This window comes from Brassica napus, chromosome C7 (genome assembly GCF_020379485.1).
Source record: "Brassica napus cultivar Da-Ae chromosome C7, Da-Ae, whole genome shotgun sequence".
Lineage (NCBI taxonomy): Eukaryota > Viridiplantae > Streptophyta > Magnoliopsida > Brassicales > Brassicaceae > Brassica > Brassica napus.
In genome coordinates, this window is record NC_063450.1 from 50,129,535 (window position 1) to 50,153,358 (window position 23,824).

General features: G+C 38.6%; 5 protein-coding genes across 10 annotated transcripts; 2 read left to right on the forward strand and 3 right to left on the reverse strand.

Moving 5' to 3' along the window:
• Positions 1-45: 45 nt before the first annotated feature.
• LOC106411169 (probable transcriptional regulator SLK1) lies at positions 46-3,536 on the reverse strand. Of its 2 annotated transcripts, none has more exons than XM_022706367.2 (10): positions 2,963-3,536; positions 2,289-2,695; positions 2,088-2,207; positions 1,972-2,020; positions 1,666-1,880; positions 1,507-1,575; positions 1,298-1,392; positions 1,104-1,197; positions 961-1,030; positions 46-797 (listed from the first exon to the last, which is right to left on the reverse strand). In XM_022706367.2, the coding sequence occupies exons 2-10, from the start codon at positions 2,688-2,690 to the stop codon at positions 313-315; spliced, it is 1,599 nt and encodes a 532-aa protein (XP_022562088.2). In that variant the 5' UTR covers positions 2,691-2,695; positions 2,963-3,536; the 3' UTR covers positions 46-312. The 2 variants fall into 2 exon arrangements, with proteins under 2 accessions (XP_022562088.2, XP_013707331.2); XM_013851877.3 differs by having other exon boundaries at positions 2,289-2,700; positions 2,963-3,534.
• Positions 3,537-4,086: 550 nt separating this feature from the next.
• Positions 4,087-5,822, reverse strand: LOC106409676 (protein phosphatase inhibitor 2-like). Of its 3 annotated transcripts, none has more exons than XM_048763133.1 (5): positions 5,584-5,822; positions 5,356-5,413; positions 4,805-4,926; positions 4,488-4,667; positions 4,087-4,402 (listed from the first exon to the last, which is right to left on the reverse strand). In XM_048763133.1, the coding sequence occupies exons 2-5, from the start codon at positions 5,361-5,363 to the stop codon at positions 4,176-4,178; spliced, it is 537 nt and encodes a 178-aa protein (XP_048619090.1). In that variant the 5' UTR covers positions 5,364-5,413; positions 5,584-5,822; the 3' UTR covers positions 4,087-4,175. The 3 variants fall into 3 exon arrangements, with proteins under 3 accessions (XP_048619090.1, XP_048619089.1, XP_022562954.1); XM_048763132.1 differs by having other exon boundaries at positions 4,802-4,926; XM_022707233.2 differs by having other exon boundaries at positions 4,802-4,926; positions 5,521-5,822.
• Positions 5,823-6,051: 229 nt separating this feature from the next.
• LOC106407650 (DNA mismatch repair protein MSH3) lies at positions 6,052-11,592 on the reverse strand. 2 transcript variants are annotated; one of them, XM_013848524.3, is made up of 12 exons: positions 10,541-11,590; positions 10,122-10,313; positions 9,829-9,993; positions 9,614-9,712; positions 9,156-9,407; positions 8,507-8,761; positions 8,240-8,371; positions 7,682-7,942; positions 7,521-7,592; positions 7,278-7,427; positions 6,728-7,189; positions 6,052-6,574 (listed from the first exon to the last, which is right to left on the reverse strand). In XM_013848524.3, the coding sequence occupies exons 1-12, from the start codon at positions 11,462-11,464 to the stop codon at positions 6,233-6,235; spliced, it is 3,306 nt and encodes a 1,101-aa protein (XP_013703978.1). In that variant the 5' UTR covers positions 11,465-11,590; the 3' UTR covers positions 6,052-6,232. The 2 variants fall into 2 exon arrangements, with proteins under 2 accessions (XP_013703978.1, XP_048619086.1); XM_048763129.1 differs by having other exon boundaries at positions 7,278-7,592; positions 10,541-11,592.
• A 104-nt stretch (positions 11,593-11,696) lies between these two features.
• LOC106407302 (pre-mRNA cleavage factor Im 25 kDa subunit 2) lies at positions 11,697-13,645 on the forward strand. Of its 2 annotated transcripts, XM_048763131.1 has the most exons (7): positions 11,697-11,933; positions 12,266-12,311; positions 12,587-12,680; positions 12,771-12,844; positions 12,971-13,057; positions 13,166-13,276; positions 13,372-13,645. In XM_048763131.1, exons 1-7 carry the CDS (start codon positions 11,815-11,817, stop codon positions 13,441-13,443), a joined length of 603 nt encoding a protein of 200 aa, XP_048619088.1. In that variant the 5' UTR covers positions 11,697-11,814; the 3' UTR covers positions 13,444-13,645. The 2 variants fall into 2 exon arrangements, with proteins under 2 accessions (XP_048619088.1, XP_048619087.1); XM_048763130.1 differs by having other exon boundaries at positions 12,587-12,844.
• Positions 13,646-19,857: 6,212 nt separating this feature from the next.
• On the forward strand, positions 19,858-21,343 carry LOC106409833 (transcription factor LAF1-like). The gene is made up of 3 exons (XM_013850389.3): positions 19,858-20,168; positions 20,263-20,392; positions 20,482-21,343. The coding sequence occupies exons 1-3, from the start codon at positions 20,030-20,032 to the stop codon at positions 20,999-21,001; spliced, it is 789 nt and encodes a 262-aa protein (XP_013705843.2). The 5' UTR covers positions 19,858-20,029; the 3' UTR covers positions 21,002-21,343.
• Positions 21,344-23,824: the final 2,481 nt, after the last annotated feature.

The window sequence follows — 23,824 nt, forward strand, 5'->3', positions numbered from 1 at the left end:
TGTGCCTCTTTTTTAGACTCGTCATGAAGCACTTTGTCTGTGTTAGAAGCTTAAAAACCCTTTTGACTGATGAATATACATACACACTGGTGTAGTTTGAGGTTACATGACTGTCACTAGAAGGGGAAAGAATGAAGATACTAAAATGCCTATATGTAGGTTACAACTTCCTTCACTGGTCTCATAACCCTTTTGGTTTTCTATACAAAGACCAACAAACCAAACCTAAATGAGAAGAATTAAGCCTAAAACCCCCTTTCACTTTGTTAGAAGTCAAAGTAGCAACGCCTCTGTTCTGTTCTACAAGCTACCCTACTTATCACTGTCGTTGAAGTTGTCGTCTGAGAAATCGACAGGTATTTCTGTGGCATCTTCTGGAAAATGTGTCTGCTGAAACGTGTTGAGAGTGCCATGCATGGTGCGCTGCTGCTGCTGTTGCATCTGGGGAGAGCTGAGAAATCCACCTGTTGCTAAGTTCTGCCTCTGATGAGACCAATATGGACTCTGGTTTAAGTTTGGGGTTGGATGCTGACTCGACGAGAATCCCTCTTGGGCGCCCGTATCTGAGTATGGGTTATTCATAGCATTTAGCCTCATAAGCATGCTTTGGTTGTTGGTCAGAGCAGCAGCGGCTTGAGCTGAGCTATGATGGTGATTGTTGTTGCCAGTTAGGCCGTCCATCTGAGCTTGAGCTGACCTATTCATAGCTCCACTATTCCATAAGTGCTCCATCTCTTGCATTCTCTGTCTCTGGAGCCTCATTGTCTCTGTCTGTTCCGAAAGCCGCTTCCACCCCTCTATGTAAGGGCATCAAAACATTTACATTCAGTCAGAAACTCAATCACCGGATCAAAACAGAACATTTCAACAGTAGAGCTATGATTCAAGTGAAAGGTACACCAGAATGGCAATTTAAGTTTTATTCAATAAGGATGTTGTATGATGGGATTGTAGATTTACCGATAGGGCCAATGTTGTGGTTCTCTGTGAAATCCATCAGAGCCTTCATGCTCTTGACAACTTCATATGTCTGCCACATCGCAATGGCTTACTATTAGGTCTTCTTACGACTTCAAGATACAAAACTAACAGCTAACTAGTACCTGTAGAGCTCTGAAATATCTTTTCGGATAACCAAGATCATTCAGAGGCTGCAACTCCATGAACTTTGCCAGCTGCCGTCCAGCTCCCAAGACCCTGACACACAAATTAAGTGTGTCATGGACAATAATAAAAGAGTAGAATATTTAATGTATGAAGGGCAAATCAAGTGTCATAGACACATGGATCAACTGACATGTTACTGTTTGTTTGTAAATCCTGCTGAGCAACTCCCTCTGACCCACTTTCCGAAATCGTGCATTTCTGTGCAACCTGAAGCAACTGGTTCACCTGCATGCATGACCGATGACCGATATAAAAAAAAGCTGTTGAGGAAACAAAGTAATAAAGTTGACCACAAGCATTTTGCAAGTCTTAATCTCCTAATAATCATCAGAATAGGACCTTGGGAGCAATAAGTCTGCGGGGAAGAAACTCTTCATGACGCCGAGCACAAAACTCCCAACGCAGGATCTAGAAAGATCCAAAGGCCACGCACGATTAGCTAAAGCAGTAGTAGTACAGTGGTGAAACAGAAAAAAAAAAATATGGAATAAAGAGAACCTTTAAATCTTGAGAGAATATGATCCGAAAAGGGCCCTCATGAACAACACGACACTCCTCATATTCAATTGTCTGAACTAGTTTTCTATATTCTAATACAATCACTCCACTGGGAACTCTGCATTCTCGTGGATCTTCCAGGGATAAGAGCTCGTTAACGAAGCCACTAGCAAATTTGATTTCAAATAGTCTGGCAAGCACATCGAAAGTTGCCTCTGCGGATTCAAAACAAGAAGACGACAGCTATTTTAGCATATGGAAGTTGCTTCACTGTGCTTAAAGTAAAGGTACGCAAATGACTCTTACCAAATCCTTTTCCAGACTTGGTGCCGCAGAGATTACACTGCCACATACCCTGCAAACAAAACAAGAAGATAGTACAGTTGGAGTAACAAAAAAAATAGGCTGATGAAGAAACTGACCTGGGGTAAGGTGCCAAGCATGTGCCCAGCACCATTGTACTGTGAAAAGCACAACCTTTGCTTTGCACGAGGTGAGAAGTATTCAGCCACGAATTCCCTCCAAAAGGTAATGCAATTATCCTATAAAAAAAAAAAGGTATCAGACTAACTTAAGTAGATGTTATGAAAGTCAGAGAGATAAGTATTATTAGCTTATTCTACCTCAGGTCGTTGCTTTATGTGATGCAAGAACATCATAAATTTCCGATGAGCGCACATACCACCTCCAAAAGGACATACATTAGGAGGGATCTGTTGTTGCAGTAGTAGTAGCCGTCTCAGCTGCTGCTGCTGCTGTTGCTGTTGCTGCCTCAGCCTGTGCCGGAGAAACAAAGCTTGCAACTGCGGATTCCTTACGGTGGGGTCCTGGTGCTGGATGTACTGCTGTTGTGGAAGAGTCATAGATTGAAGAAACTGGTTCTGTTGCCTCGTCCAAGCTTGCAACTGCAGATCTTGTCCCCCCGTGGGGTCCTGATACTGATTGTAGTGCAGCATGTCGTCTTGCTCAGCTTCTTCTAACCTGGCCTTCTTCTTATCCGCATGGTAATAATGGTTTTCCCCCATCGGAACTGAACTGAAGCAGACCCACCAAGAACGAATGTTAGTGGTTATTTGAGGATAGAGACACAAACCAAATGAAAAGGTTGAGACTTGAAAGTTGAAAACCTAACAAACAGAATCATCTTAGCCAATCACAAAACCAAATGGATCCTAAGCACTCTTCTAATCAGTAAATCACCCATCAAGAAACGGTTAAAGAAGACGGAAAGGGCGAAAACAAAAGGAGCAAACTTGACGTATCATCAACGAGCATCTCAAAAGGATGTTAAACTTACCTAAAGGAACAAACTTTCAAAATCGATCAAGTAGACTCCGACTCCGACTCCGACTCGCACCAATCCCAATTCCCAAAACCAAGAAACTCCAAGTTCGCACCTTTTTTTTTTCAAACTTTAAAATGATCTTTTGATTTCAATTTGATTAATAGTTCAACCGGAAATAACCAATTTGTATCACCGACCTCGTGGGTCAAAGGATACTGACACGTGGTGGTCAAGTATTTGTTATAAACGATCTTCTGCTACGAGTGGGCCCCCCTTGACACGTAGTATTGTATAAATCTTTGATCCTACGTGGCCTTACGAAATCTTTTCTAGTGCGATTCCACACCGTAGTTGTGTCAGTACAGTGGTAACAACTACTCAGATGAGAGATTAAAATTTAATAAATGTTTAATGTCAAAAAAAATATTGTTAAAACTTGATAATTTCTGACAGAAGAAAACCATTAAATCTTATTTTATATGTTAATAATTTTCTTATTCCATAATCCATGCACTAGAATACAATTGTATTAGTAAATATGTTTTCGTTAATTTAAAATTTAGTCTTTTTATAAAATGTTCTTTATGATTATGAGGCTAGTGGTTTGATGATCTATCATAATCTTTTCCGTAGAAAGAGTAATCTATTAGAATCTTGTACTGTGGAAATATAAATGGTTACTATCAATAGTATTCATTGCAACTGAAATAGCAGAGCGTATGACTCGACTCAAAGCAATTACTTAGGTATCCGGCTCTTTACGCATATGGAAGAGAACTCATGTAGAGGACGAGGGACAAAACATGTGACTGATGTCCCGAAATAACGTGAATGTGTTATGTGCGTGGTGAGCCTACCGGGATTGTGTTGAGTGCAGCTACCTCTGTTTGGTTTCCAGTGAACCAGAAAACAATGTTTGATTTACTCAGCAACAAAAGTGTTAAGGCCAGTGGGATATCTTGATCGATGAAGCCTCCATAGAAGAAACGACCAAGATTCAAAAATCAAGAGCCCATAACAACTATGTCTCTCTTCTTCAAATCGTGTGAGTTTTCAAAATAGAATATGGTCTCCTTTTAGGGGGTTAAATTGGTGTCAATGTTTTTTTCATTTTTTTTTTTGGGGTGCAATTAAAATGCAAACAAGATGTTCTTAATTTCTTATAAATATAAAGTTCTACATATGTATAATCCAGAAATAACACCATAGTGTAACAATGTGTTCATCAAGTAGAAGACGAAGATGACTTCCCTGAAGATATCGCATCCGCAGCACCTGGAGTGTTCTGTGAGATTGTTGCCTCTGGTTTACCCGTTTTGGCACTATCGTCTCCTTCTGCGTCTTCACCATAGAAAGAACCACCAGAGGATCTCATCTCCTTTACCATTCGAAACTCGTCATAGTGCACCCGTCTATGTTCATTGAAACTTGTGTTTTTCTCTCCCTCAGGATCTGCAGTGCACAAAAAATCAGAGATGAAGATATGATGACATGATGGAACTACTGAGTCAGCTTTGATGGGTATTTTGCGAAGAACCGTCTTCATTTTGATCTATTGGTTCTGCTTCATCCTCTGACGGGGTCCAGTCACCAGAATCAGATATGTGGCTAATAATTTTACTGGAAGAAGCTAAATCGTTCAGATCATTCTTTAGTTCTTCAGCACGATGCATTTCAACAAAGTTGTCAAACGATCTTACTCTAGAAGACAGAGAACCTGATAAAAACCAAACCATGAAAAAAAAAACTAGTTCAAGTCACACTTCCAACTAGGCTGATAACAATTAAAACAGGACGCCTGCGGCAAATAAAACATATATGTAGGCATTAAAAATAGAGCAATGGACAAACCACCATCGTCATCAATCATGGGGTACGGTGGGTGATAGGGTGTCTTTGGTTCGGTAATCTTCTGCCTAACAGGTTTGTTAGATTCAATTTCCACTATATTAGCTTCATCCCATTGTACACGTCCCCTGCCATTGAATATTAACATACTTGATGATGCTACACCAAGAGAAGTTTTGCTTAATAGCTAAAGAAAAAGGGACAATGTGTACAGCCCCTGAACCGTAGATAGGAAACATCCTTAGATAAAACTTAACAACAATTGCTATTATGTAGTTCATGAGCCTTACAATCAAAGACAAGAGTACTCTTACTATTCACTTTTGTGCTTGAATAGGGAAACTCATAAACATACACAAGCAGGTATTCATTTGTCCATATCCAGATGATCCATTTAAATGCAGCTCTATCTAAATTTTTAAAATTCATCTAAATGATTCATTTAAATTTTCTTGTCTTTATTACTAAACAAACAATAATTCTCGTTTCCATCTACATGAACCATCTTGAAGGAAAATGTCCAATGTAAAAGTAAAATGGGAGAAGGGGAAACATACTTTGTCATCTTGAGGTGATTATATTCTCTTTCAGGCTTGACCAATATTATAGCTCGACCTGATTGCAACATTAAAGAAGAAAAAAACTCAGCTTAGATTACGTACATGTTGGGCAGGTCTACACATTGATCATCATCTTCCTCTACTGTTAGGTAGGTCATACACCTATAAAATCCAAATTCACACCAATTCGCAACTGCTTATGATATACTATTCGGACAGAGTCACCTTGCTTCCTATCGAAGATTGGCACGACAGATTCTCGCTCGCTTCCGGAAGTTTTTTTTTTGTCTTGTCTCTCTTGGACTTTTTCTACCTCGTATGTTTACCCTCACCACGGATCTCACGCTTTAAGAAGACGTGCGGTCTCAATAGCCGTCCGTGCATTTGACATTGACCATTATAGATTCTATGTTTAGCCACTAGAAATAGAATTATCCGTTAGATTCAGCTGATTTACGTTGACTGGTAAGGGTAGTTTTGTAATCAGCTTATTCTAGACATAAATAGAATGTATTTTTGAAGAGACCCAGTGTGTTAACTCTTAATAGAGTGCTTTCCGTTCTAAACGTCAACTGTTTGGTTCGTTTTTGAATTGTTAATGATTAATTATGTATGTAAAGAACTTTTGAAAACTTTATATAGCAACAATCTTCAAAGAATTTCAGAGCAAGGACTGGAAGCAAACTCTATATATATATACAAAAGGAAATATTGATCAACTTAGAAGAAACTCTAATTAAGACATCAACAACGTCCAGTAAGTGATTTTATCATATATGGCATGGCACATTCAGTCTCATTTCAATTCCTTGGGATGTTCTTGTTAATACATAACTATTTTTGCCTGCACATTAGTGACACCCAAGCAGCGTTATCAAAACCTTGCATTGTTGCTGAAATGTTGATGATGCATTGGGTTTTGGTCTTCCGACCTTGCTACTAAATCTTCTGCAATCTTCCAAGCACCTTTTAATAACTTGAATGATTTTGAAGGGTCGTCTTCAGAGAGAGCACATCTCAGGTCTGCAAACAAGTCACCTAAAACAGACATAGATTCTTCGGTGCGGGATTCTGGGGGTTCAGCATGTGCTTTTGGTTTCCCCGGTGACTCCATGAGATGCTTTATGCTACTAACTGTATTTCTCTCTCTTGCACGTACCTCAGCTTCCAAATTTGCAGCCATGGTGATGGCTCGATGTATACATGATGGAGGTATCTACAGTCAAATATAGATGTGGAGATCAGCTTCCATGAGCGGACTAAAGTGACTTCAATAATCATCTTAAACATCTATCTATATCTGAATGAACTTAATTGTGTAAGCATCTGCATGTGAGGCGGATGGGAAAAAAAAATAGACGGAGTTTACCTGGGCAAGCTGAGCAACCTTAAAACCAAAGCTCCTGCTGCAAAGGCCACGCACAAGTTTATATAGGTAGGTCACATCATCATGATCAGACCCGCCATTATCCTTCTGTGATGTCAGATACGAGACATGGTATGTACCAGCAGAAACCGGGAAACTGTTACTGATCTCGGCTATTTCAGGGTAATGCGTGACAAAAAGAACCAAACATCTCTTTTCTACTAAGAGATGGTGTAGTGTTGCATAGGCAATGGCTACACCGTCATGTGTGCTAGTGCCTCTTCCAAGCTCATCTATTATAACAAGCGAACGGGAAGAGCAGGTTCTGATTATGTGCGAGGCCTCACTTAACTCCTCTAGAAAAGTACTTCGACCATGCTGGATACTGTCTGTAGCACCCATCCGAGTGAAAACACCATCAAGAACGTGCAGCTTGGCGAATGAAGCTGGTACAAAGGAACCAACCTGGGAAACCAAAGGGAATAACTAGAATCATTTGTCATTCAACAGATGTACAAAAATCATAAGCTTGTACTGTTAATCTCCATGTTACCTGAGCCATTATGGAAATTAAAGCAACCTGGCGGATATAGCAGCTCTTTCCTCCCATGTTAGGTCCAGTGATAATCTGGCAATATTCCCCTTCTGCGTGCAAGCTTGTGTCATTTGGGACGAAGTTATCTTGTAATATAGTCTCCAAAACCTGGGAAATTTTTGAAAAAGCAATGAACAATATATTCCCAACTTGAGTAGGCAAAGGAAGAGAAAAGAATAATAAGTGAGAGCAGAAGCATACAGGATGACGACCAGACTGTATGTTTATCTCAACTGGTTCACTGTCATCAACAAACAAAGGACAAATATAGTTCTGCATAGGGGAAAAAAGAAGAACACAAGTTAAGAATTGAAAAGCAGTGACTACTAGAAAATTTTGTGGGGTTTGTTCCTTTGGCAAACCTTATTTCTACATAGAGTTGCAAGGGAGTGCAAACAGTCCAGCGCAGCAAGAGCTTGAACGGCAGCCTGAAAATCAGTATAGTATCTACCAAAACTTTTGAGAAAACTATCCCATGACGCTCGGTTTACTATAGAAAGATGTTCTGTTGCTAGAGCTAGCTCGTCCAATCCAGCTAATATTTCTGGGGGGTGATATCGAATAGTCTTTTTGGTGCTATTTACTTTCACCCAATTCATAGGAACCTTGGCATCAACAGGCACCTGGTATCAGAAAGAAATCATTAGCTTCAGATCAGAAACAAATGTCCTAAATTTTAAAAGATGATGTGTTTATACAAATGAAGATATTAGGTTCAGTAGCTGTGAATGATGTCTTGTGGAAATGTACACGAAATCAGATTAACACAAGCTTCCTGCTTAAATTTTTCTCTCTTCTAGATACATGAAGATGCTTTTTGGAGTAACCATTTAGGTGCAGTTTCAAAAAGAATAAAAAAGGCTGCACTCTTGTGGTAAGAAAAGCATCATCTAAAAGAATACGAGTTCTCAGGAGAGTACCTCTATTAAATGCGTGATCCCAGACACTTCAAGAAATTCCAAATTTCGATTTGCAAGCTTCTTTCGATATGAAACTATCAAGGAGTCTAGCTTTTCCCTGACAGCTAGAACTGCTTGGCGAGCTTCAGCAAGCTGTCCATAGTAAATAACACAACTGAATTATGAACACACAAAATCGCCGCTAAAATAGAATCAGATCAGTGTTTAAGGGCCTTTATGATACATAAAACATAATGTAAAGAGAGAAGCGATTAATGGTATATAAACCTCAGGAAATTGGTTGCTAGAAGTGATTAGTATGTTGAGCAAGTCTCCTCGAGCAGCCCCTTCCTTGTTGAGGGCAGAGAGAAGTTTCGCGGCATTGTCAACCACAGCAGGGGACGAAACAACAGAAATCAATTTTCTCAAAAGAGAAGACCGCACAGTTGCGGATTGCATACTCCTCGTTTCACAATCTTGCTTAATGCCAAGGCGTTGAAGTTGCTTCCCCGCAAGTAAAATAGCTTCGATAACTGCAATGAACTTTTCACCCAGAAAGTTAAGAACTCTCAGGCCTCAGGTGAGGAAGAGAGGTAAACAAAGAACTAACAAGATATCTAAGAATAAACAAATGCCCATTGACATTTATAGCTCTACATATGACTATCAAAAAATGAATATCATTGTGAGGAAAGAGGATAGGACCCTGAACAATTTCTGTCAGATGCTACTACTATGCATCAGTATTTTTTTGTTTGACTAGATATCACAAAGATGCCAATACTCTTTATTGTTAGCCAACTTACTTCAGAAAGAGTTTTATAATTAGTCAACATAAATGATGCGCTTTATACTTCCTCTGCAGGAAATGATTATGACAGTATTGCACTATATGCCAGACACATATAAAGAGGGTAAATGACAAGCCAAGTTTCACCTCTGTGGCTTTAGCAGTCCGATGAAAGATTCTTGTTATTCCACGTTGAATATCAGGTGATCTAGACAAGGCTGTCAAGACTGAGGAGAGCACATGATAAAGCTCAGGTGGTACAATTTTTCTCTCAGAACTTTCTTCATCTAACTCATCGCTGGCCTGGGAAGAACTAGGAGATCCCATGCATGCAACAATCTCCGAAACAGCATCAAGGCGAGCCGATATCAAATTTCTATCGCAAAGAGGATGAGTCACCTGTCGAGTGAAAGTGTTCACAAATCATGATCAGCGAAAAGTCCATCAAGACTCTGTTTCTGAAAGGTAAGTATAGAAATCTATGTCCCTTCAAGAACTGATGGCCGTAAAATCTTATTACTTTATTATAATACGACGACAACGTGGTTTATCCTTACAAAAAGCTCTTTGTGCCAAAGGTAAGAAGAAAATAAAATGTGTCTTACCCAGTGTCTAAGAAGCCTGGAACCATATACCGTAAGAGTCTGGTTCATATTATGGAATAAAGAGCCAGACTCCGATCCATCTGAATTATTTCTTACAACCTGAAAAAGCGACAAACCGTTTTAAAGGGAATCTCTGTTAGAGTACTTACAAAAGACTCGAGTCTTAATATTCACTGAATATCACATTATGACAGGTCAAATAAAGCGGAAAGCACCTCCAACTGTTGCAGTGTATTGGCTGAGAGAGTCATCTCTGTGGTGCTTGATAAAGAGCGAACTGAAGCTCCCTCGAAAAGGATCCTTTCAAATCCAAACTGTCTGAGATGGCGCAGTGTCAGGGCAAGGGCTTTAACAGTCAGATGTGGCATGTTCATAATTGTCTGCACCATCAACAAGGCAACAAATTAGCAGGAACTGCAACAAGTAACTAGTTTTATTGAAAAACAAAATCTACAAGAAAAACATCTAGCATAAACAAAAGTTAGTTTAAGGAAATCAAATGACATACATGAACTGTCAAGCAAGATATTTTCTCTCCAGCAACCTCCACCCTGTTCTCTTTATCATCTTCTATGTTTCTTGCACTGAGATCTTCATATATTGAAACAATCTCATCTACTGCACTATCATTGCGGAAACGATCCAGTGAGGCACGTTCCACTCGAACGTTTGAAGTGGGTCCAGCATATCCCAACAGAAACTGCCAAACAAAGATACTAAGCGACCACATTTATATCAACCAAGAACAGAAGTTCTAGTATACTAAACTAATCCGTAGAATAAATTTTCATACAGACAAAGATTCTTGTCAAACAGTTCATCAAGAAGCATCCAGCACACGATACCTACAGACAGAATAATGATAAAACCAAAAAAAGGAGCTTAAAATACCAAATGTAACATTGACTTATACACATATAACTGTACCTTCTCAGTTTGCTGTGAAAGAGGCTGGCCAAGCAGCAACTCAGCTGGTGATAAGCTCAAAACCACAGCCTCTAACCCACTCCTCATGAAATTATCATTAAACTCTCCATGAACAACTTCACCAGTAGAAATCTCAACACCAACAACACCAACTCTAACATCAAAGCCCGCTTCCAAACCACAACCTTTATTAGTCTCCCTGTCAACTCTCTCATCCACAACACAAACCAAAAAATTACTCTGACCACCAAAACCTTCTTCACCAACACACCCGCCACTTATATCCTCAGCCGCTTCAAGAGTCGCTTTAGTATACAAACCCGATAGTCCACGGAAAAACGGACCGCTCCGGTTAGCACCGTGGGACTTAATAGCGGCAGTTTCGGTCTGCTTCACCACACCAATCTTGTACCCTGCATTCACCAGCCTCCTCACGTGGACATTGAGCCGAAACGTCGGTACGCTCGCCGTCATGAAACTGTGATCCATATGAGCGTAAATTCCCAACACACGTGCTGCGATCTCCGCGTCTTCTCCGAAGAATCTATACCTGTAACCAACTTCCACCATCAGAATCACATCCGGGTGCTTGCTCTTCAGCTCCACCACCTGCTGTTCCAACGGCGTGTACTTAATCGAGGTTGTTACGGGGAGAGATTCTTCCTCCGGTGGAGGTTCTAGGAATCGCTGGAGGAACCTTCGGTGTAGATTGGGATCGGGGTTTTGAGTGTGGGGAGATAGTTTAGGCTTCTTCGGTGACGCGGCGGCGAGATGGTCGGAGAGAAGTTTTCGCTTGGAAGGGGAGAAGGAGACGGTGGCGGAAATCTTCGGCGGCGGTGTCGACGATTCCTGATTCGGCGGTGGTGAGGGTTTGGGTTTGGGAGCGAAGAATCGAGAAATCACCTGCTGTTTCTGCTTGCCCATAGTTGCTTCTTCGTGGAAGGTCGTGGCTATGGCGATTTCGTTGGTTGCCAATTTTCGCGCGCTTTCTTAGGCTGCTGCTTGAGAGTCTGGAGAAGAGTGTTAGCAGAGTGATGAAGGCAAGCGGTTTGAGGAAGCTCTTCTAGGCCTGATATTTTAATGGGCCTTTCTACACCCGACCAGATTCCCTAATGGGCCATCGATGGGTTTTGATTTGATACGACGTCGTATTAAGAACGCGACTCTAGAAGTTGTAGTGGATACGGTGTCGTATTAACTTCTCCGTCGAGATTACTTCTCTGTCGCCGTCGCCGCCGAGATCAATAGATCGATTACCCAGAGAGTAGAGAGAGATGGCTATGTCTCAGGTGGTGAACACATACCCTCTTTCGAATTACAGCTTCGGAACTAAAGAACCGAAGCTGGAGAAGGACACCTCCGTCGCCGACCGACTCGCTCGTATGAAAGTCAAGTACGATTCCGACTCTTTCCTCTGTCATCTTCTTGTAGCTACTGCTGAATTTAGAAAAACCCCAGAAGAAAGCTCCGGCCTTTACATGCTTAAATCATGATCTTGCTGATTCAGTTAACGATTACCTACGTCTTTTGCTGCTGCTGATGTCTATCGTTAAGAAAGATCTAACACAACACAAGACATTCTAGATCACTTGTTTTTTTGTAATTCCGTCGAAAGTCTCTTACTTTTCTAGTCTTGAGTTCTATAGTTTTATCTCAAGACATTGTTGAAGTCTGTTAATGACTGAAGAGTATCTCTTTCTTGTTTTATTGATTGGTGTGTTGCAGCTATATGAAAGAGGGCATGAGGACTAGCGTTGAAGGGATTCTTCTGGTATGTGTTATTTATTCCTTTTCGATCTGTGAGATAATGTTCTGCATTTTTCGGTCGAGTATGCTTGTTATCAGACTCCTCTGGAGCTTTATCTATGTTGTATCAACACCTGCTATCTAAAAATTAGTGCAACTGTTATGTATAAACGTTTCTCGTTGGTGCATAACTTTAGTGAATGGTTGTTGTTACTACCTATTAGGATTTGAGATTTGATCTCTCTCTCTCTCTGCAACCCTAGGATTGGTGTTGATACCTTTTGCTGATCAACCTTTCAGGTGCAAGAACACAACCATCCTCATATACTTCTCCTGCAAATCGGTAACACATTCTGCAAACTTCCAGGTGGACGCCTGAAGCCTGGAGAAAATGGTATGCAGCAACCATCTGTTATTATTACTTTCTATACTATTGTGATTTTCTTTATTGCTTCGAAAAGTTGTGCTATGTTATGTCTTGCAGAAGTCGAAGGTCTGAAGAGAAAGTTGACCAGTAAGCTTGGAGGCAATTCGGCTGGTATTGTACCCGACTGGAAGGTACTATTCTGGTTTCCTCTCTATTCCTTTTGACTAGATGATTAGGTATAGATAGATTCTTAGGTATGTACATCGCTCTGTCCCTGATACATTGTTCGGCGATGGGCTTTTTACCCCCTTTAACAGGTAGGAGAATGTGTTGCGACATGGTGGCGTCCAAACTTTGAAACCATGATGTACCCGTATTGCCCTCCTCACATCACGAAACCAAAGGTAATAAAAAAAAACGCACAATATAGCTTCACAAGTCACAACATTCCTGTTTTACTCTTTTTCTGAGTAGGTTTTGTTTACATCTCTCTCTTTTTTTGGAATGGGCAGGAATGCAAGAGACTCTACATTGTTCACTTGTCTGAGAAAGAGTACTTTGCAGTGCCCAAAAACTTGAAACTCTTGGCCGTCCCTTTGTTTGAACTCTATGACAATGTTCAGGTTTTTGTTTTTCTATATATATTTTCAGATACTTTCAAACGTTAGAAATGGTCTTATCCCAATTTTCTAACGATTTTATTCTTTTCCTGTGACAGAGATATGGACCGGTTATATCGACCATTCCTCAACAGCTATCCAGATTCCATTTCAACATGATTAGTTCGTGATTCTACTCGGTGTCCAAGAAGAAGAAACCTGTCAGATTAGGCACGATAGAGAGATGTAGCTACCAGTTTTAGTGATCCGAGTTCTGGATGATGCATGTTGGTTTCTTTACATTATAGACTTGTTGGCATTATGAAGAACAGGTTCGTTCATGTAGCAGCACAAGAAGATTATTCATCTAATTTCTTAAAGCATTCGTCATTATTTGACTAACGGCTGTCTTCTCTAACCATGAAACATGTGTTTGACTAATGATATTTTCATTGACGTGCTATCAATATATGGAACACAAACTAGGCCATGTTAAAAGTACATTGTCTCAGTCGATCTGTAACAAATATCTGAGAGAGACAAGTATATTACCATACCACAAATCCAAATGGTGAAAAGCAGGAGAAGTTTTGTTGATCAACAATCTGTCCCTAATCAAGACTGATCATATAACATTCTCGGATGACTAAACATGATCGTCATAACATTAGATGTGTCATTGGTCTAGAGAAGAGTACATTTGGTCATGCTTCATCACAGGCATTTTCCAGAGGCCAGTAGAGCCAACAAGTATAAAACAAAGTCAGAGTATTTGAAAATTAGCGACAGCTCATTGCGAACGGGACATAAGTAATTAACATTGCAAAAGTTAACAATATTCCTCAGATAAATCTTATAACTGGTCCACTTTTCGGTGTAAATGTAATACTTTTTGTTCTATTATCAAGAAAGACAAAAACGTGAGTGGAAAAAACTATACAATTAATTTCTTGCAGCAAATAGGAGCTCAATGTTGACTTCACTGCAAATTACATACAAAATGTCTCTAGGCAACTTAAAATTCTAATATATATAGCTAGCAGATAAATTTTTTTTTTTCGAACTTTGCTAGGAGATAAATTTAAAAAATATTATTCCAAGTTCTTGGTCTTGCAAATACAGTTTGTCTACTTGCTATTGATGCTTTACTAAAAAGACACATTCTTTAACAGATTGAATGATTGTTTCTCTATAATCATTGTTTCATCATTTACAATCATTGGATTGAACCAGACAGATTATTCCATCCACTGAGTTAAATTTATACGTGATCCAAATTGAAGAAGTCGGTCTTATTTTCTTGAGTTCTTGTCACCATTTTAGAGATATTTTTTGGATATGAAGATTTTATATGCTTGAAGAAATCACATATCTAAAATACGATTGAACTTAAACTAATACGCTAATCGTTTTGTGTTGAACCCTATTTTCTTTGTTTCACAAAAATTGTTATTTTGATACATTTTTTTCCGTTATACGAAAAGTGTCACTTTATAAACACAATATGATACGTGATATGAAGGATGATTTCTATTGATGTATAAAAATACATATTTATATAGATTAGATACATCTTTAAGGGAAAGAATATATCAAGCATTTACAGAGTAATAGAGAAAACGTGATACGCAAGTAAGGTGATTGATCTTCTTTCCTTAACATTCCCCCTCACGATGGAGGTGCTTTAGCAACACCAATCTTGTCTAAAAGCATCCTGAAAGGTGATCTGGACAGTGGCTTAGTCAATGCATCAGCAAGTTGGTCTTTTGAGGAGACATGAACCACACGAAGCTGACCTGAAGTGATCTGATTTCGGATGAAGTGGTAATCAAGCGCCAAGTGTTTCATTCGAGAATGAAAGATAGGATTAGCACAGAGATATGTTGCGCCTAACATTGTCACAATAGATCACCGGTGGCGATGATATCTTGATGCCAAGCTCAACGAGTAGAGAGCAGATCCAACGAATTTCAGCTGATGTGTTAGCAACTGATCTATACTCTGCTTCAGAGGACGAGCGCGCAACTCCCTTCTGTTTCTTAGAAGACCATGAGACTGGATGCTTGCCAAGATAGATTATGTAGGCATTTGTGGATACAAAGTCATCAGTATCTCCAGCCCAATCAGCATCGGAGAAGGCATGTAAGGAGGACACATTGTTGCGGCTGAAGTACAAACCATGAGACGTTGTTCCTGCCAGGTAACGTAAGACTCTCTTTGCAGCCTGCCAGTGATCAGTCGTGGGCTTATGCATGTACTGAGACAAGCGGTTCACAGCATAGGAAATATCTGGCCGGGTGAAAGCAAGATATTGGAGGCTGCCAATGGTTGATCTGTATACAGTTGGATCAGACAACAACGTTCCTGAACTGGCAGAGAGCTTTGGAGCCGTGGCCATAGGAGTGGAGACAGGCTTAGCGTCTGTCATATTACAGCGTTGGAGAAGATCCAGAATGTACCTTCGCTGAGTTAAGTGCATGCCTGCATTGGTGCGATGCGCTTCTATTCCAAGGAAGTAATTTAAGTCTTCAGGGTCCTTGACTGAGAAACGAGTAGCAAGGAGAGTCAAGGTCTGTTGCAGCAGAACAAGATCATTACCAGTGATGATAATGTCGTCAACGTACACAAGAAGATATATAAGACTTTTATGATGCCGAAGTATAAACAGAGAAGTATCAGCGAGAGAGTTTGTGAAGCCAGACTTGATTAGATGATTGTTGAGTTTTTGATACCAAGCACGAGGTGCTTGTTTAAGACCGTACAGAGCTTTATGCAGGCGACAAACATGATGAGGATGATCAGCATCAATGAAACCAGGTGGCTGTGTTGTGTAAACTTCTTCGGTTAAAGTACCTTGGAGGAAGGCGTTGTTTACATCCAACTGTTTGATTGGCCAATTTCGACTGATAGCAATGTCCAGAACCAGACGAATGGTGGTGCTCTTGATCACCGGACTGAAAGTCTCTGTATAATCAATTCCTGGAACCTGCGTGTATCCTCGAGCGACAAGTCGTGCTTTGTACTTGCGCACAGTCCCATCAGGATTATATTTGATAGTGAAGATCCAGCGGCAACTCACAGTGTTCTGGTGTGATGTTGGTGGAACCAGAGAGTATGTACCGTTTTTAACGATGGAGTTGAACTCATCAAGGACAGCCTGACGCCACCGAGGATCAGCTAAAGCTTGTGCAATTGTTTTTGGAATTGTATGTATTTCCTTCTGAAACTGAGCCGTATTAGCATATTTGGTATTCGGTTTGGAGATACCCTTTTTAGCTCTTGTAGTCATCTGGTGAAGGTTTTGGCGTTGCTCTTGTTGGGGTTGCGCTTGTTCAGAACTTGTGGGAAAGGCATGGTTTCTGAGTTCTCTGCTTGACCGGTACCAGCATCAAAAGTAGAGGTCATCGGAGCATTGTTGACGTTTTGTGATAGGACTGGAGCAGGTTGCAGAGGCTGTTGAGGTTGAGAGACTGATGGTGGTTCCGGTGCTGAGACTGGAGGAGGAGGATTCTGCATCTCATCAGAAACCAGAGTTGGAGGATTAGTCAAAGGAGAAAAAAATTACCTCATCAGTTTCAGGTGAAAGATCAGTGCTCATGGGAGTCATAGGAGCTGCAGTAGGTGGCGTTGAGGCCGTGTGAACTATCGAGACAGGAGAGATCCAGTCTGTAGTGGTAACTGCAGCAGGGGTTTGGGTTTTCGAAAGAGTTTGGAATGGGAAGGTTTGCTCATCAAAACGTACATGACGTGAGACAAACAGACGATGAAGAACTGGATCAAAACACAAATAGGCACTTTGAGTTAAGGAATATCCAAGAAAGACACAAGGAGTGGAGCGTGTTTGAAGTTTATGGTCACGATAAGGACGAAGCCAAGGAAAACATTGACAACCAAAGATTTTGAGTTTGGAATAGTTAGGTGGGGACTTGAAGAGAAGCTGATATGGAGAGTTTAGAGAAAGAACAGGAGTAGGCATTCTGTTTATTAGATAAACGGCAGTAGAAAAGGCATAAGACCAGTAGGTGTTTGGGATTTTTGAGTGATGAAGCAGGGAGAGACCTGTTTCGACAATATGTCTGTGTTTTCTCTCGGAAAGGCCATTGTGCTCAGGAGTGTGAGGAGGAGAAGTGAGATGAGTGATCCCTGATTGTGAAAGGAAATCACGTAAAGCAATAAATTCACCGCCATTATCCGAGAACAGAGTTCCAATCTTTGTTTGAAACTTGTTTTCTGTCAAAGCTTTGAAACGAATGAATGTTTCTTTGACATGAGATTTGAGTTGGAGTTGATAGAACCAAGTGTATCGAGTGAAATGGTCAACAAGAATAAGATAGTTTTTGTATTTGTCAACCGAAAGAACATGAGAAGTCCACAAATCTATGAACAAGTACTCAAGTGGGCGAGTAGAAGTAATTGATGTTTGAGAGAAAGAGAGTTTATGACTCTTATTTGAAAGACAATCAACACAAGACAGGTTTTGTGAAACAGAATCTGAAAGCGGTAAAGCAAAGGTAGAGAGAAGATTTTTAAGTATAGAAAGAGATGGGTGGCCAAGTCTTGAATGCCAATCTGAGAGGGTGGTTTTGACTGTTGGTGTGGCAAAGTAAGAGACTGCTGCAGCATTCACAACCGGCCACTCATACAGCTCTTACTGGTACGTCCGTGGAGTAACGGGATTCCCGAGCTCAGATCTTTCACCTGAAAATAAGAGGGAAAGAATTCTACTGAGACTTTGTTGTGATTGCATAAACGATAAGGTTCTTATGTATAGTAGGAACATAAAGAACATAAGACAGAGTAAGTGGCTTTGAAGAAGAAGAAGGAAGTGATGTTGAACCCGTTTGCGCAATGGCGAGACCACTACCATCACCAATCAGAACTTCCTCACCGCCTGTGTAAGGTTGATGAAGAGCTAGATTACTCAGATTAGATGTGATGTGATGAGTCGCGCCTGAGTCAAGGATCCACGGTTGAGATGCGGAGGCAAACGCCATGTTTGCACGCGGGTTCCAGCCAGTAGGAGTGGGTAGCAGCGGGGGTTGAGACGTTTGCTGAAACCTCTGGTTACATCTTTTCGCAGAATGACCCTGAAGTCCACATATTTGACACCTCCCTTGATACCCTCGAGATGATCGTTTCTGATTGTTGTTGTTGGGATGTGTCCACGTGGTTACATGCTTCTTGTTTGACTTCGGAGCATAATGTTGATTGTTGGCATAATTCGCTGAGATATGAGCAGACACCAGAGGTGTAGAAGCGTTGACTTTGGCTTCATGGTTGATGAGCTTCTGGTGAAGTTCAGTAAGCGATGGAGGTACTTCTCGACCTTCAATCTGTTCAATCACAGGCTTGTACTCCTCAGGTAAGCCTTGAAGAACGTAGTCAAGTCTGTCCTCATGGTCAAGAACTTTTCCAAGCAATGCTAGTTGATCAAAACGTGTTGTGAGACCTTGGACATACTCATAAATAGTTTTTGTGTCCTTAGTCCACGACTTGAGCTGTTGCAGCAGGAGCTTAATGTGTCCACGCGTAGGTTTAGCGTAGGTAGACGCCAGTGTGAGCCAAACACTTGCAGATGTGGGAGCTAGAGAGACCAGCGGTTGAATGGTTGGAGAGAGTGCACCAAGAAGCGCACTGAAGATCAGTTTGTCTTGCCTCTTCCACATCGTGTACTCTCGATTCGGAGTTGTGACACCATCAGCTGTGATCGTTTGATCTGGTTTGGGTGCCGACTCATCTAGGTGAGAAGTGAGCTCATATCTATCGAGGAGGGCATGAACTTGTCGACTCCAGACCAAGTAGTTAGATGCCGTGAGTTTCACGATGTTAGACATGTTGAGGTGGAGGAGAGCGGGGTTATTGATCTGGATTGTTTCTGCAGCGGTAGTAGCACTGTTATTGGTAGACATGATAAGAAAGAGAGGGACGTGGAGAGAGAGTAGAGAAAGAAGAGGGTGGCGGCAGAGGAGAGAGCTAGGCAAAAAAGAAAAGAAAATTAGACCTGCTCTGATACCATATGTGATATGAAGGATGATTTCTATTGATGTATAAGAGTACATATTTATACAGATTACATACATCTTTAAGGGAAAGAACATATCAAGCATTTACAGAGTAATAGATAAAACGTGATATGCAAGTAAGGTGATTGATCTTCTTTCCTTAACATATGATTCATATTGATCAAAAAAATAAATACAATATGATTCATATTTATTTTTCGTTTTCATATTAATTGAATATTTTTGATTTTATAAATGAGTTTATTTTTCTTAAATATTATTGATCAAACAAATGTATTTATTAATAAATATCTTTTACTTTTTGTAAAATATTACAAACAAATTTGTTTTCTCTACTAAATTTGAAAATAAATAATCATTCTTCTTCATATCTCCATTTCCGTTCTTTTTGTATTCTTCCCTATATATTTTTGTGATGGTTACTAGTTAGATCATATATGTATTAATAATTTATTTTTTTCCTAGCAGACTTTTGCTACACCTAACCCATCCTTGCATAGCCACAATGGCTTTTGTGATCAGTACTTATACAATACACAAATATGCATATACATACGAAATTCACACATAAATATCCTAAATTTCATGTGGGTCTACATGCATATAGTATACGAACCATTTGTCTTTTATTTCTAAGCAGACCCATTTGGTCATTTCTTAACATTAAGTATGCCAACTCTATCTGTCGGCCTTTGGTGATATATATGTTATCTCAATACAGACATGTATTCTTCTACTATAACAGGATTGAGAAATGGTGAAGACGATAGCTGGAGAGAGACCAAAGCAGAGACAGAGGAAAGGGTTCTGGTCACCAGACGAAGACGAGAAGCTAAGGAGTTTCATCCTCTCTCATGGTCATTCTTGCTGGACCACTGTTCCCATCAAAGCTGGTCTCTCCTTTAATCTTTTTTTTTCATTGTTTAGTCTTTGTCTCTCAAAATAATTTTAGCCTTTTTTTTTGTTGTTGGGGTTTAATATGAAAAGGGTTACAAAGGAATGGAAAGAGCTGCAGATTAAGATGGATTAATTATCTAAGACCAGGGTTAAAGAGGGATGTGATTAATGCAGAAGAAGAAGAGATCATATTGACTTTTCATTCTTCCTTGGGAAACAAGTAAGCATTACCCTAACCTAAAAAAAACCTATTCCTCTTTTTCCAGCAGATGCTAAAGAGTAAAGAGAGCTGTTCTTTGGTGTGATTAGGTGGTCTCGGATTGCAAAGTTCTTACCGGGGAGGACAGACAATGAGATAAAGAACTATTGGCACTCTCATCTGAAAAAGAAATGGCTCAAGTCTCAGAAGTTGCAACATGCAAGATCTATATCCACTTCTTCCGAATCACTCGTTGCTTGCGGGAGAAGAAACCCGCAAACCTTGATCTCGAATCACGTTATCTCCTTCCAGCCACTTCAAGAGAAGACATCTTCATCTCCATCACAAGAAAGCAATGACAATAACAACAACAACAAGAACAGCTATTCATGCTCTTCTGGTCCTGAGATTCCAAGGCTGTTCTTCTCCGAGTGGTTTACTTCCTCGGATCCCTACTTTGATCATTCCTCTAATTTGACAGACTCTAACCACATCCAAACTCCAAATATTCAAGGAACTGTCTCAGACTACGAAGAATCAGGAGATGTTAATCAGTTCTATTACAACGAGATGGTGATGATGAGCAACAGCAACTGGACTCTTAACGACGTCGTTTTTGGCTCGAAGTGACATAAGCAGGAGCATAAGATTGATAGAGACGACTCAGTCGTCAACAACCATGTAAATCAATTACACCAAAAAAAACCCATGTAAATCAATTCTCAAACAATGTAAATCAAATTATAAATAAAAAATATTAGGAAAATTATAATTTACCACAAATTTGATATTATTTTCTAAATTTATACTATTATTTGAGAAGTGAATTTGCTTATTTGTCACGTTATCCATGATTTTAGGATTGAGTCATTAGTTTTATTAAATAATTTTAATTAAACTATAATTAAAATATAATCACTATTTATCTCATTACAAATCAACATTATAAAATTATCTCAAAACAATAAATGAAAAACATTTTTGAAAAAAAAGAAGATAATTTCATGTATTTATTTTGTGTTTATCTGCATCTTTCTTTCTTATTCACTAATTTTTATAATTAGTAGTATATATATATATATAATAATTAGATTTATCATTATACTAAAATATTAAAAATAAGTTTATAAAAAATATTAAAAAATAGGTTTATAAAAAATATCAAAAATTGATTTATATTTGTTTGTAAGCGTAATATGTCATGGAATATTTTTTCAGAATTATTAAATTTATTTTAGTACTAAAATACTAAAAATAGTATATAAGTAATAACAATAAATTTTATTTATATTTGTTTGCTATTTGTGATTTTTATAAATATTTTTTATTGAAAATGGAATTATCTTTTTAAAATATTTTCAAAATATTTGTCTCCAAAAGAGAATATTTTCAAAATATCTGTCTCCAAAAGAGAATATTTTCAAAATATTAATTTAAAATAACTCTACTTACTTTTATATTTTTCAAGAATTTCAGAGACTTATAACATTGTTTAAATTACAATTTATTTAAAAGACTATTATGTAAAGAAAAATGTGATTCTATTTTTTATAAAAAAACTGTATTTTCTAAGTTATTTATTTTAGTTATAATTATTAAAGTTTGAAATTCAAAAGGTCATTTGAAAATAAAATATTTTGCTTTTATACTAAAAATACTATGTAATATCTATATTTAGAAGAAAATAGCATGAGAGTGTGTATTCAGTTATTATGGGAGGTATTTCACAAAATAATTATAGAATTCAATCATTTTATTTACTTTGATTAATGTAATATGTAAACTTGGGTTAGGCTGAACTTTTTTTTTTTTTGAGATTTTGTAGGTTTTGGTAATTTCAATAATTTGGTTTAATAACAACACTTTGTACTAGCAGATATATATATTTTTCTTTAATTATATAATTTATTATAAATTTTTATAATAAAAATTGTTTAAAGATAATAACCTATTTTAAAATAATAAGATATTGACATTGTGATAAAAAATAATGTTTTTAAATTAATAAAGGATAAAAATTAAGAAATTAAAAGATTCATAAAAATTAAGAAATTAAAAGATTCATTAAAATAATGATCATTAAATTTAATAGTACATTTATTAATAAATATCTATAAAAAAATTATGCCTGCATATGCGGGCAAAACACCTAGTTTATGTTTAAATGATAACTATTTTGATAAATATCTCAAGTTTGTGATGATAAAAAAACTAAACCAAGTCTCCTAAATCATTTATAAATATTTAAGAATCATTTATAAAGCATTTATAGAAGTTTAATAGCAATATAAAACATTTATGATATTTCAAACAAATTTCTCAAAAAAAAATTGAAGGTAAGATGTATAAAAGAGTTGCATTACAATTTATAACTTAACTAGAGCTAATTAAAGTGTCTTAACCATAGCAGCGGCGGGAACTCGAGGCAGCATGTGCCACCGCGTGTTTCTTACATGAATTCATTGGCAAAAATAGTGTAAAAAAGATTGGGTTTGTCATGGAGTATCTTTGGCTTATTTTTCAGACCCAATATTTTTTACACTACTTTTGCCAATGAATTCATGTAAGGACCCTTCCATACACTGAACCACTCCAACTTTGCCTCTGAGTTTATCCATCAGCTCAAATTCGTTTGAAGCAAGCTTAGAATCTGAAATCTGAAAACTCTTCCTCACAAGGCTTATCACATTTCCAGCTGGAGTAGCATATTCCATGAGCTCCAAGGATGTGCGAGTTTTTACGTCAGACGCAATAAGCTTTATTACTTGCCCATTGGTTATGTTAAAATCCAACTCCTTCAGCGAAATTTTTTCTTCAGCCAGTTTCTTTATCGCCGATGCCTTATATTCCAAATCAATTAAAAGCTCGTTGTCGAGAGTGGTGAGCAAACCAAGGAAATCAAGAGATCCCTCACTGTTTTTGCAACTTCTACCATTGACAGGACCCTCTTCTCGCTTTCAATTGCTTTACTCGCCTTAGTTTTGTTGAATTTCATGATTGAACTACATATGCACGTAACCGCTTCTGGCAAAACATCTTTGAGTAAAGTCTTCAAATCATTATTTTCAACCCCCCTCTTCAGATTTCCAATAACGGGTTGGGATTGTGGAATGTGTGCTTCTTCACCATCTTTACCGACAACAGCTTTATAAAACTCGGCTAGATTCTATATACAAAAAGATGCCAAGGGTTATAATTAGAATGACTGTATAAAAAGAAATGCTTTAAAAAAACATATTAGTGGGGGTTAACGCACCTTATAAAGAAAAAAATAACCGCTTTGATGAGGTCTCTAGTTATAATGCAAAGTCGCTAATGGTAGAGGGGTAGTTTTCAAGGATCAAGAAGTGTCTCACAGCCAGTGGGTTATGTTTCTCCTTGACCTACACAGATGAATCGTTAGAGACATACACACAAACCCAAATAGGACTCAATTTGACAAATAAACATACT

Excerpts from the sequence above, each read along its gene's own strand:
- LOC106409676 (XM_048763132.1), bottom strand. Across the intron at positions 4,668-4,801 it reads CATGATTGATGACGATGGTG|GTTCTCTGTCTTCTAGAGTA; the intron begins GTTTGTCCATTG and ends GGTTTTTATCAG. Across the intron at positions 4,403-4,487 it reads AATAGATCAAAATGAAGACG|ATCCTGAGGGAGAGAAAAAC; the intron begins GTTCTTCGCAAA and ends TGTGCACTGCAG.
- LOC106407302 (XM_048763130.1), top strand. The coding sequence starts at position 11,815 with ATGGCTATGTCTCAGGTGGTGAACACATACCCTCTTTCGAATTACAGC. Across the intron at positions 11,934-12,265 it reads CTCGCTCGTATGAAAGTCAA|CTATATGAAAGAGGGCATGA; the intron begins GTACGATTCCGA and ends GGTGTGTTGCAG. Across the intron at positions 12,312-12,586 it reads GCGTTGAAGGGATTCTTCTG|GTGCAAGAACACAACCATCC; the intron begins GTATGTGTTATT and ends TCAACCTTTCAG.
- LOC106407650 (XM_048763129.1), bottom strand. The coding sequence starts at position 11,464 with ATGGGCAAGCAGAAACAGCAGGTGATTTCTCGATTCTTCGCTCCCAAA. Across the intron at positions 9,994-10,121 it reads TATCTTGCTTGACAGTTCAT|ACAATTATGAACATGCCACA; the intron begins GTATGTCATTTG and ends TTGATGGTGCAG. Across the intron at positions 9,713-9,828 it reads ATACACTGCAACAGTTGGAG|GTTGTAAGAAATAATTCAGA; the intron begins GTGCTTTCCGCT and ends TCGCTTTTTCAG.
- LOC106411169 (XM_022706367.2), bottom strand. The coding sequence starts at position 2,690 with ATGGGGGAAAACCATTATTACCATGCGGATAAGAAGAAGGCCAGGTTA. Across the intron at positions 1,031-1,103 it reads GATATTTCAGAGCTCTACAG|ACATATGAAGTTGTCAAGAG; the intron begins GTACTAGTTAGC and ends GCGATGTGGCAG. Across the intron at positions 798-960 it reads CCACAACATTGGCCCTATCG|AGGGGTGGAAGCGGCTTTCG; the intron begins GTAAATCTACAA and ends GCCCTTACATAG.
- LOC106409833 (XM_013850389.3), top strand. The coding sequence starts at position 20,030 with ATGGTGAAGACGATAGCTGGAGAGAGACCAAAGCAGAGACAGAGGAAA. Across the intron at positions 20,169-20,262 it reads CACTGTTCCCATCAAAGCTG|GGTTACAAAGGAATGGAAAG; the intron begins GTCTCTCCTTTA and ends TAATATGAAAAG. Across the intron at positions 20,393-20,481 it reads CATTCTTCCTTGGGAAACAA|GTGGTCTCGGATTGCAAAGT; the intron begins GTAAGCATTACC and ends TGGTGTGATTAG.